This window comes from Poecile atricapillus, chromosome Z (assembly GCF_030490865.1).
Source record: "Poecile atricapillus isolate bPoeAtr1 chromosome Z, bPoeAtr1.hap1, whole genome shotgun sequence".
In the NCBI taxonomy this organism is placed as follows: Eukaryota; Metazoa; Chordata; class Aves; order Passeriformes; family Paridae; genus Poecile; species Poecile atricapillus.
In genome coordinates this window covers 77145232-77158227 of record NC_081289.1, presented here as the reverse complement: position 1 = coordinate 77158227, position 12996 = coordinate 77145232, and the positions used below count along the sequence as shown (strand labels likewise).

At 34.0% G+C, this 12996-nt stretch overlaps 1 protein-coding gene across 5 annotated transcripts in view; it reads right to left on the bottom strand.

Annotated features, from left to right (window-relative positions):
• The window catches only part of LOC131573793 (uncharacterized), a 39713-nt gene extending 27133 nt beyond the window's left edge, over positions 1-12580 (bottom strand). For 2 of the 5 annotated variants that reach the window (XM_058828051.1, XM_058828048.1), the window contains exons 1-5: positions 12498-12580; positions 12024-12133; positions 5247-5288; positions 4550-4641; positions 1047-3554 (exon numbers count right to left, since the gene is read on the bottom strand). In XM_058828051.1, coding sequence (XP_058684034.1) covers positions 1047-3554; positions 4550-4641; positions 5247-5288; positions 12024-12112 — 2731 coding nt within the window. In that variant the 5' untranslated portion in view covers positions 12113-12133; positions 12498-12580. Of the gene's footprint in view, positions 1-1046; positions 3555-4549; positions 4642-5246; positions 5289-5633; positions 5720-12023; positions 12134-12497 lie in introns of all 5 variants that reach the window. The other 3 variants (XM_058828052.1, XM_058828050.1, XM_058828049.1) reach the window with 3 other exon arrangements.
• Between the last annotated feature and the right edge of the window lie 416 nt (positions 12581-12996).

The following is a 12996-nucleotide window of genomic DNA, read 5'->3' as shown; positions in this document are numbered from 1 at the left end:
AGTATATCTATGTAGTTTATATAGACTAATTATTTTTTAAAATTTCCATTACCAATGCCAAACAAGACAGCCACAGAGGTCATACCAGTCTTTTTTGCAGGTATGGTGAACTACAAGAACTAAAAAACTTCAGCTGTTTTGAACTGGGATTATATAAGCTATTTTCCATAATAAAATGCATATTTTTCAACAGTATAAACCTCTTAACCTCCAAATCTCCTGGAGAGGTAAATCTGAGATATATTTGCATATAAACAGATTAATATTATAAAAATAAAATTAAAGTGTTTGGAATGATATTACAACAACATATATGTGTGTACATACTCATAATGTAAAAGGCTCACATTGTATGTCGCAGGATAGCTTAATAATTTTATAGTTCAAAACACTCATTTTAAATGACCGGTTATGCATACAGGTAGATAGATTATAAAAAGGAAGACAAGAAATTTTGTAAAATATTAGCTATTAAAAATAAGCCTTTTTTGTATGCAGTTTTTTCAAACATATAAGGGAGAGGAGAAAAGCAGGTTAAAGGATCCTTTATGGTCATTCCATGAAAATATTCAGCCAGAATTAAGACTGAGATGTACTTAGTATTCATATATATTCAGTATTCATATTGATAATGGATTTGAAAGCCATGTGGTTTTAAACACTGACTTTCAGTTCATATTTGAGTGCTCTGAGTTCATATCACATGGCAACTGCTTTTACTATTACTTCCTGCAATGGTAGTTGCTTCTCTCACTAGATGTATAGGACAGATGGAGAGTTTAATGTAAAACTGCTTCTTGATCAAAGCTGCATTAATTTATTATTATTTTTTCAAATTTAGGTTTCTTGGCTCTGCAAGATGGTCCCTAGAATTCTCAGCAGAATAACTGCATATGGAGTTATATGCATAACCTCACGGGCAAATATGTATCACCAACATCATTGTAAACTTTCAATATACATTTATTTTTCAAGGAAACAGATGTCACAAAAACTCCAATGCAAAAGGTGTGTGATATTAACTTGAAAAGTCTTGTAGCACCTACCTTTACTAATCTGTTTTACTGATGATGAGATATCTGCATTCTCATAATAATCTTTCATTTCAAAATTTGACTCAATTTCTTCAAAATTGGACTTGACTAACAGAGATAGTTGATTTGCTCCAGGCTCTCTCCTTAAACCGTCATCAACTGACTGTTTACTGCAAAAGTTCTCCAATCTTTGCTTAATGTTTGAATGTTCTGTCAAATTCTCTTTCTTTTCTGTGCGTACTGAAGGGGTAGATAATATGGAAGGCAGTGCCGAATTGTTATGGGAATCAGATTCAACAAAGACATCTCCAGATATGTCCTGTACCTCAGAAAGGCTTTCCAATGTTTTATTCATGTCATGCTCTTTGTGATCTAACAACGAGGATGACAGAAAGGATCTTTCTTGTACACTGCAAGTAAGGTTAGGTTCTCTCCTTACTGCAGAGCCAAAACATTCAGGTATGAATGTAGTGTCACCTTGGACAAGTCTTCCTTCTACTTCTCCAGTTATCAGTGGAGGGTCAGTCAGTACTGACTCTCTCCTTTTATATGTTACCTCAGACTCTGCATAAGGTGGGTGAACATTTAACTGTAAAACTGAACTTTGTTTTGGGATGCTTTCTGTAGAGGCATAATTAGTACTTTCTTTGTCATTAACAAATTCAACTGAAGGGCTTGTAGAAAGTGGAGAGGCTCGTACCAGGCGAGCTTTGTTTTGCCAAACAACATGTTTTTCTACAGAGTTATACTCTGACTTCTCTTTACCTAAAGCTTCAGTAGACTCAAAATCTTCTTCCCACATGGATAGGTTTCCCAGAGGCTCTTCATGGCCATTTTCTTTTTTGTCATATATAGTACCACTGGAATTAAGACTTTCCATTAACGTTTCTTCTGTTTCTTCATCTTCTCCCACACAGTCTGCATAGTCATTCAGTAAAAAAGTTCCATCTAGACAGACATCTTCAGGCTCGGATGGATAAATGGTAATATTACGGTCAAATGATGTGAAAGCATACTGATATGAAGACTTAAGACTTCTCAAATTTCTTAGTGAGGAGGTCAAGTTGGGAGACTTGCAAAGCTCTGTCAGAGAGGAGGTCAAGTCAGGACACTTACAAAGTTCCTTACATTTGGCAGGAATATGTGAGTTCCTGTTATGGACATCTGCTTTGGTCTCCTTAAGCAATACGTTTAAGGATGGCAGTGAGTAAAAGCCAGAATCCCTTCTAGGGTGAACTGGTGATGGTACCTCCAGGGTAGTATCCGGGAAAGACTTCCTTCTTGCTGTTTTTGGCCCCATGTCTCTGTGTTTGTCACAGTTATCTCTTTCTTGACCTAACACATTGCTAACACATTCTTTCCCATTGTTTAGATTATGCAAGGTATTAATAGCTACAAGACAATTAGTATTATTTATTTTTGAGAAAAGTATTTTATCCTTTGAAAAATCTTCCTTTTCATTGGTGTGGTCTTCATAGTCCTCTGTGTTAAGTTTACAGAAATAACTTTCTTTCCCCCAAATACTCAATGCTGTAGTGAGATCGTCAGATTCCTTTCTGCTGTTAACAGGGTACAAAGATACGCCTTCTGCAATTGTATCCAGGTGCATTTTGTCACAGTCAGCAAATTCTTTAGGTGGAGGGAGAAGCGTATATCCATCTGGGAATGCATAATCTGCTTCTTCACGATAGCTAAATGATGACTTACAGTCTGTATTACACAGTGCCTCTGTTAAAGAATAATCTGTTTCACTCCAATACATATCTTCCTGTTCCCTGTTGAGTGGTTTACTCTGTGCCTGCTCACCAGCTTTGAGGTTAACCTTCATATTTTTCTTTCTGCTGGTATATTCCACCTGAATGTCCTTTGTTTCAATGTTCATTTCCAGGGAGACACTTTCATTGATGGCAGTTTGAATTTTATGCTTAGACGATGCCTTATATTTCCCACTGTGTTCTGCTGAGTGATCACTTGAAGGGCACTGGTATTTTGAACATTTTGAACACTGACTTTTCTGGCATTGTCTTTCATGACATTTCTTGTTCTTTGAACTTTTCCTTTTTTTATCCACAACTTTTGTTCCAGAATCAAACAAAGAAATATTCTTAATCTCTACTTTCACATTAAAAGAGCCATGTCTTACTTCTGCAGAAATTTTTCCAGTGGCAAAGCTGATGGCATCTGAAGAATCTGGCTTGCCCCACAGTGTAATTTTTCCTTTGGATGAGCTGTCTGACTCACTAAAAGTTACTGTAGCTAGGATTTCCTCTTGCTGAGGTGAGAAAATTTTAGGAGGGCAGTTCTTCTTCTTCCCTTCTCTTTCACTGTCTGATACATTATCAAGGTGTCTATTTTCAGAAACATCTGAGCTACTCTGATTCTTGTTTTCATTATCTTTTCCATCTTCTTCAGCACCCTTTATATCCAGTGGCTCTGTGCAGTGAGAAAGAGCCTCATGTGCTTTATTTTCAAGGCTTCCTACACTTTGTTGGCATTTACAAATGGGTGACAACTGTGCACCTAATTTAAGGTAAAAAAAGAAGAAAAAAATTTCCTGTGATTTGGTATGCAGTTTCATAAATGTGTGATTAACTTTGAGACAGTTTTCATAGAAAATGCCTATACTATCTTTAAGATCTAGTGTATTTTCCACATTATTTTTTTTAATTTCAGTATTAACTTGCTTTGTCAAGTCATCTGATGTATCAAGTGATCTGCTAAGTAATGTGAAATCAGATAAACAAGGAGGGCCACATGAATTCACTCTGGTTTGAGAAATTCAATATATTTGTACTTTTTAAAAATAAATTTTTGCTTTTTTTAGGGCATAAGGTATTCTATTTGCTTATAATAAGAACTACATTTTAAATTGTATTACCTCTCCTAGTATTTACTTTGTTTAGGTGAACACACTGGATCAATTAACATCCCACTGCCTCCTTGCAATTTGGGTAAATTCTACCCAAGTTGACTTTTATAATCCCTTCACAGATGAGCAAACAAAGGGATTAATTAATATGATCACAATCACACAGCAGGTCAGTGGCACATTTCCAGGAGATGTGATTCACAGCTACCTGATCTAAGTGGAATAAAATGTTTCCTGGCTGTACTAGACAAGATTTTGTAAAATTCTGTCTTGCTTCGTTCATTTTTTATCACAGGTCATGTGCATTACAGGGTAACAGTTTCATAATGACATCTGCATAAACAGGATTAGAACAAACTATTAAACTAAGACAACACTGGGATTTACACCAAGAAAGATGAGATTTTGAAGCAATATAACAATAATATATTCAGAAAGCCTTTACCAGAAATAGCCAGGATAGCAGCTCAACTAAAATAAAAAAACAAGACATTGCCTAAATGTACCCACACTTAAGTGTAAATATTTCCAATCTGACAAACAGCTTTGAGCACAAAGGTGAATTTCTATCTTGATGAGTAAGTTAAGGACAGCCACATATGTTTCTGTTGATTTTACTTTGTATTAAATATTTCTGTAAACTTACATTCTCTGGAATCAGAGCTCTTTCTGCTCTTGCAGCTTTTTCTTTTCTTTCTACTCATTTCTAAGAACCGAGGGCATCGGTGTTCTAGTTTTCTGTGTGGAAGAGAAAACATTGGATAATGAGAAAGCTTCTCTGGAATAGTTTTGCTCTCTGTCAGGTTTCCCCACTTGTTTTATTATAACTTGTTATAATAAAAAATGAAAAAGTTCTAGAGCAGGTACTAATGCATTTATTTCTTCCTTTGGTTGTTTAGGAACAACTTCTAAAGATTTTTAAAAAATAGCTTCAAATCAAGATCTCATGGTCTCAGTTATAGGGCCTGAACTAAAACCCTTTAAAGTCTATGGAAGCTTTGAGTGGTGGGTGACCTTTTACAGTCTATGATTTTATCTGATTCAGATTTTTAGAGATGAATACTTTAAGCATTAATTTTATATTCAGTCTTATTTATATGTGTAATAAAATACTTAATAATAATAGTTTTTTTCTCCTCAGACAGGATTCTTTGAAGTGAGAACTATTGGAACACCTAATACATTACAGGCATGGTCTTGGAGATCAATAGAGTTATTGCTGGGAAAAATCAACTAATTACAAGTGTTATTTGTCGTAATAGTCTTCTGATGTGTGTTTATCAGAACATGAAATATATCACTGTGGAAGGAGTGTGAGTGAATTTTTAAGGCCACAAACTTACCTGGTATGATGAGGATATGTGAACCTTGTTATAAGGATAAAGCTGTTAAAATAATTGTATTGACATTTTAAGACTAATATTACACATTGCTGTATGCCATGATACATAGATACATGATACGTACATGACAGATGATACATGATACATACATGCCAAACAACTGGGAAGAAATTTTTTCAAGACACAGTAATTTCTGTGTCTGAATTTTTTTTTCCTTTGAGGCCTGAATGAATATGCCAGTGTACATTCACTATCTGGTTGCAAAATGCAGGCAATTCTCCTCTGTCTTTTTGGAAGACACTACAGGGAGACTGGGAAATTCATGTACTTATTTCATAGCAGGAATTTTGGAATGTTTACACTCTCAGTTTCAGTATGAAGATATACTTCTACTTTTTCCAGGAGGCTTCAGTCAAAGCTTGACAGACAGCCAAGCCCACCAACTGAACTCTTTTTTCAGTAGGAAGAATGAGCTTAAAATGAAATACAAGGTTTTAAAGGACACAGAGGCAAGTACTAGGACTGGTACCTATTTGTAGTGTAGGGAATGAGGGAGGGCCCATCAGTTCCAGATAAAGGTCAATATTCTCTTAAAGAGTTACGTATGCAAGTATGCCATGAGTAGCAACCTCATATTTCAGGTGTCATATATAAGGTCTGCAGATTGATGCAGGTATTCATGACTTTAGGAACTAAGAGAACCCTAATGTGACTGTTACAGTTGAGGTTTCAGTTATATTTCACTAAGGTGCAACTGAGAAAATGCTTTTACTTCTAGGAATTCCCTCAATTCAGCTTAAGGAAGATGCTATACATTCAATTCCTTCCCTTCACCTTCCTGACCTTCATGTTGTATTTCCAAAATACTTGCATTAGCTATACTGCTTTTAATTATTCTCTGGGAATTCCATTTTCATGTTTTTTTCCCCCCTATTCTGTAGTCAGTAATTAAATTGTTAACCTCAATATAGGAAATATGATTTCAAATTGTCACTGCTAAAATGCCGTTAAAAACTATCTGCAGATCAAGAACAGCTGCCTGTTTTACTTTAGTTTCTCTTTACATTTGATGGTTACTTTTAAGGTTGTATGCACCACAGAATACTCTTTAAACAAATTCCGAATTTTACTGAATGCAGGATAAGGCCAGAGACACATTTTTTACATTAAGTGTTTAAAGCCTAACTTTTAGGAAAGAATAATAGGCATATCTGTAATCAGTTAGCAGTGGATTTGAATTATGATGGCTTTGGGGATAAGGTTTGCTTGGTTGAAGATAGATTGAAGAATAAAAAAGTACCTAAAATACCAGAAAGAATTACTGCAAGAAAGATGCTTGAATATTAAGGAGATAGAAAGGATTGTAGATCAGTTATAAAGAAAACCATATTAATTTCAGTTTCTCTTCACAGTTGAAATGACCAGTATCGTCAGGTTTCTTAATGGTAGAATATAACTTGACTTTGCAGAAGGAATTCTGTGTCTGAGATGATCAATAGTTCTATTACTATTCAAATTTATGTGTACTTGGTATCATGGGACACTGAAAGTACTGAAGGTAGATAGTGTTGATTCTCTGCATGACAGGGTTTTGGGAAATGATCTAATACCGTCTAAAATTTAAAACCCTGAGCAAGCAGCTATGAAACCATCAGTAGAAATAGCCACAGGTCACAGTTGTTTACAGAGGTAGGGTTACAGATTTTGCTTAATTGAAGAAGGTGAGATTTACAATATAGTTTAACAGGATGATTGGGCTGCATTTTTAAAAATAATTTCTGTAATTGGTAGTAAGTAGATTAAAATTATAATTATTATTCGTGTTGTCCACTTGTGATTAATTTTACCAGCTCTAATGTTTTCATGATTAAGTTTATCAGCTCTTGGATATTAATTATAGTATTTACATATTACTTTTATTGTACCTGCAGTGTGTCTAATTGTTGATACCTTAAATTTCAAAAAGCATTGGAAACAACTTAATGATGCAAATAGTTTTGCTGCCCATATGTAAATGCCTAACATTTACACATGTTAATTTATCCTTTCTTCTCTAAGGTCTACCATATCAGAAGAGGCACCAGTTATTTGCTTTTTTGTTTATGTTACCCATACATTGTCTTTGTCTACTCTTGTTTCATTGGTCCTGGGGCTGACATGCAATAAGAGAATTAGGAATCTCATCACCTTCAGTCTTACTCAGAAGCACACCAATTGACTTGAGCAAGGATTAGTTGTAAGAATCAGGACTGCATGATAAAACTTGCCTTAGGAACTATTTTGTCCACTGCTGGACACTTAGATGAATATGAGCCAAATTAGCTTAGCTGGGAATAGAGGCATTCAGCATTTGCTTGGATGGAAGCCAAGGTCTGTTGACATAGTTCCTTACATGACAGGTTATTCTTACTACATAGATTAGTGCTCTGGTTAGCTCAGAATAACAATATCCTAATTTTGAGTAAAAGATCACACTAGAAATGTTCCGATTTATATCACACTGTAAATACAGGTAAAGCACTGAGTCTAGAATGTGTTTATTCTCATTGTGGGTAACATCTGTAATGCTGTTTCCTTCAGGTTCATCCAGATGATGACAAGCTCTGTGACAATAAAAGCAAAAAAAACCCCAAAACACTTTTGTAATGAATGCCTTTGAGTTCATCTTGTTATGTAGGAAAAGCTGCCCTAAAAACACTGACTGGACATAAATTTGAAAATACAGGAGTTATTTTACTTTATGTTTATATACTTAAATTGTGGAGACTTTATGTGAAAATAAAAAAAAAACAACCAACATGTTCAGTGAACCTATAAAGACAAGACTGTCAGAAAAGACAAAGGAAAAAAAAAATAGGAAAGGAAAATATGGAGAATATATTTGCTGCTGCTGAATTGGAATGGTGTGATGACACAATAACTTTGTAAAATATTTTAAGTTCTATCAGGATAATATAAACTATCCTTTTAGACTGTAAGTCTACTTACAATTCAGTATCCTATGCTGTAGAAGGTTTTGCTATGAACATATTCAGTGGTACCTTACTGAATACTTCCCTACTGAATTCTACAGTGCTCACAGTCCACAGAACAATGTTGTCACAAAATACCAAAACAAGCCTTTCTCAAGCAAGATTATTTTACTTCTCTTGCCTTCTGTGTTTCAATATTAAATCATTCTGATCTGTTGATCTTTTGATTCAGAATACTACTTTTTGTCCCCATTTTCCTAGATGAACTTAATTACATTGAATTTTATTCTTGTTTATTTCCATTGTGTCTCTTTGTATTTCACAATATGCTTGTATTTCATACTTATCATTGCTTTGACTTTGCTTCTCAAGTTACAAGCTATGTGTGGTCCAGTCCTCTCCTCTAATCATGAAAGTTTGAATTTTCCATGTGAATTATACAGTCATAGAATGGTTTAGGCTGGAAGACAGCTTAAATATGATCTCATCCCAACACCCCTGCGATGGACAGGGACACTTTCCACTAGACCAGGTTGCTCAAAGCTCCATCCAGCTTGGCCTTGAACACCTCCAGGAATGGGGCATCTCCAGCTTCTCTGAATGACCTGTTTCAGTGCCTCACAGTGAAACAACTGACCCAGTTAGAACCATAGAGACTCAAATAGAATTATCCAAAACCATCTCAGATTCTCAAATATCTCTAGGCAAATGCTAAAGTTTACTGCTTGATTTCTTCTTTTTATTCTCTGTACTGACTGTGGTTGGTGGCATATTTCCTACTTTAGACTTCATACACTGGGGTAGATGCCCCACAGATAATTTACAATGTCATTAGTATGAGTTGTATTGGGAGAACCTTGAGTTCCACAGACAGCAGGCAAAAAGGGCTCATCACTGATTTACCTTTTACTTATCTCATTGAAGTACATCTTACTGAAGTACCTTCTAGTTTTTGCCCTTTTCTCCTTATCAAGCTGCCACTATGATTTTATTTGAATAATTTCTTAACACACATTTCTGAATAACTGAAGAACATATTTCATGTCAAAGAATGTTTTTTATGTCAAACACATACAAAATATGTCATCAAAAATGCCTGTATTAGCAGTGTTTCTGAAACTCTTCCTCAGCTGGAATGGATGCTATTTTCACTTGCTTACAGGTCCACCTATAAATTTTCCTGAAAAGACTGGTCTTTAAAAAGGTGTCTACAAAATGTCTAGAAAAAAACGAAGCAGGCAGTCATTTACAGGGACTGTAACAGTACCATATAGCACTTTGCAAAATCAATAAAAACGTGAACTCTATGTCTACAAATAATCAGATTCAAATCAAATGAAGTCAGTGGATATACGGCAGTATCCATTTAACTCTGAACATCCAAATGAAACAGAAAAAGCATGGGTCTGTGAAATCAATCTGCAACAGGTGATGTACTGGGACTCACTGATCGACCATTTAATTTCATGAATTGTGCTGTGGCACTTTTAAAGAGCACATCAAATCAGGATCCTCTTTTTTCAGACCACAAAAATATTGCAAACACCAATCAGTATTTCTTCAATTCTGATTCAGAAGGAAGGTTACTGTCTAAACAACTAAGAACATCACATAAGCCATAAATCAGCATATTTAGGAAGCCCGAAACCCATGTAATTAGATTTTGCATTATTTTTGACTTTTCTACAAGCAGAAATTGACACAACAGGAAGTGTTAAATAGATTTTGACCAATCTTTAGAAAAGAAATAACAGGTATATTATTCTTTCCAATACATTAAAGCTGACTCCCTGCAGGTAGGGTTCTCTTCACTTAAGATTTAGAAAATGTTACTAAAATAGCAGTCAGTCAAATGTTTTCAAGACTGTTTTAACTCAGCACTGAGAATGCAAGTGCCAGCAAAGTTGTAGTGAAATACAGATCAGAAATCATGAGCTGTATATACACAGCCATTTCTACCTTTTTAGGGAGAAGTTAACAGGTTTCAGCTCTTAAATTCTGCAAAATCATATGTAAAACTCATTTCCTTTAAAGCTGTCTACTTATTAAGTAATCTTACTTTTTGGCCAATTATTTTCAGCTTTTGCAATAAAAGACAAAATAAATGTAAAAATAAAGATAAGCATTTATTTTAGATGTTGGAAAAATTTAATTTCTGCGCCAACATTTTTCATTTTTACTTTCATTTAAAAATGTGCACTGCCTTACACTGCAAAAGACTAGTAGGTAGCCTTTGTGCTGTAAATGATCCATAAAACATTCCATCATGATTTTACCACAATTACTAAATAATGAATAATTCAAATTTATTACAATGGATGTTCATGTATTTAATTATTATATAAGTAAAAACATATTTATAAATAGAGAACAGAATTTGTTGGGTATGACATCTCTTTTCTACTGCATAAAATAACTTTTCTTCATCAAAAGCTCTGAAAATGTTTCAAAAATCACATAAATTGTCATTTCTGTTTACATTGTTGGACCTCTGCTATTCCTATTTTACAGACCAAAGGAAAACCTCCTAAACTGAGTATCAGCTGGATTAGCCTGTTCATGTCAGTGAGTCTGTCATCTGATATTTAGAGTGCTATCTATGGAATTCATGCTTTCTCAGTACCAAAAATGACAGCAGGTATGGGAAATACCCTCCCAATATTTTGCAGCAATTTATCATGAAATTAGTAGAAATCTCACTATAACATACATTAACAACCATTTCCAATAATGAAATGTAGTTTCTATAGTCAAATATTTTACTGTCAGCATAATACTATAATTCTTTCTCAGTCTCTGAATTACTCTGATTTATTTGAGTTTCAGAACTGCTCATCCATCTCAACATAAATCAGGTAAATTCCAAGTATTTGCTTATACTTGAAACTCAGCCCACCAAAAAAACCCTGCACAGTAGTTACACTATAAAAATTTTCTTTGAAAATTAGGTAGTTTTTTTGTTTTCAAAATATCTGTGACTATAAAATATAAATTACAATTATGCATGGAAAATCTTCCATTGTTCATAGAATACAATAAGGGCAAAATCTGTCACCCTAACTTCTAGGATTTGATTTCTGGCATTTAAAGTGGGAAAACTAAGACACGGTGTTTTCTGATCACACAGTTTCCAGGGTCACTTTCTCCAGAGGAGCAATTTACACCAAATAAGTAAGGAATAATTTAGATTTAGAATGACAAAAGAATTTGAGATGCTTATTTCATGTACTCCTTTTTAGCTTTGGCAGAGGTCTTGAGAAAATATCTACAGCTGAATGTTAGAATGCTTCTCTCCTTATAAAGAAATAAGAATGTACTTTAACAAAGCTAGCTTAGTTTGTAGGATGATGACATGGTAGAAGGAAAAAAATTAATATCCAGGCTTATTTAAGTGATGAAAAATGAAAAAGTAAGCTTCTCTACTCAACAACATGTAATATTTATTCTTGACTACTAATTCTGTTGTCTCATCATAGCACTCCTCATATTCAAATGTGAAATACTGGTTGCTGAAAGGCAATATTTCTAACAAAGAGAAGTTCATTCAGGTAGGCTGTAATTTCCAAAATTATATACCACTAAAGGTATAGTATTTATATGCTAAAATAAGATAATCAATACAGTCTTAGGAATCAAATATCCATCTTAAAAATCTATCATTTAGGAAAACAATCATATTTTCTCACTGTGAAAAAAATCTCCAGAATTCCCATATTTTATAAAAACCATGATGAATTGTAACAATTAGTAGCTACAGAATATTACCTAATAGAGTCTAATTTAAAGAAAAAAGTTTTATACTTACCACTGCCATGAGCCAATATTCATTTTCCTCAGATGCTTGCTGTTATGGACTGTCTGTGAACAGTTTGCTTTTCTAAGCGCATGAAGCATGGGTTGGTTGTCTTGCTAAGGCTTAATAGGATAAAAAGTTAATTTTTTTTTTCTTTAGACTTACCGCCTTCTGTACTATCAAATTCAGTCAGCAACTATATGCCGTATATACATATTCTTCAAATCACTAAAGCAATAAAGGACTACCAGTTTATTACTCTTCAGAGCTAAAGCAGATAATAAAAATAACAACTAAATTACCCAGCGGATACAAAATGTCAGCTTTGTCTGAAAAGTCTTAATGAATTAGATTACCTAATTAAAATTAAAGATAAAAGAGGGAGCAATGTTCACAGTCTTATTCCACTTCGTTTTCTATTTCTGTCTGCTAAGCTCAGAATCTGATTAGTATATTTAATTCCATGAGGCATCATGACTGGTCTACCTTTAATCAGCCTGTTGACATCCACCCATTTTTCCCTCACATGTTCCAGACTTCAACGTAATCATTTACTGACTTGCCAACATTCCTAGAGCAAATATAATGTTCAAATTATAGAATCAACACTGGAATGATTCTACTTTTCACACATTTACATATATCCAGAATGAAAAGTGAGTTAAAAGAAGTATGTTTATTGAGACAAATGCAAAGTAAAAATATCATAACCAGCGTTATATTTACATAAAATGTCGTTATATTGCATGAAATTACAGTTTCAGTAGAAGTATAAATTTTGGTCTGTTCTCTAATTATTAATTATTAATACATAATATAATTATATTTTTCTGCTTTATTAAGCTACTATTTCTATTATCTGTAAGTCATTATAAAAATAGGTAGAATATGTAATATTTTCAAATTATGTACTGAATAGAAGGTAATTCTCTTTAGGCAAACTGGGATAAAAAGACACCTCCGGAATTATCTGCCTTGTACTATC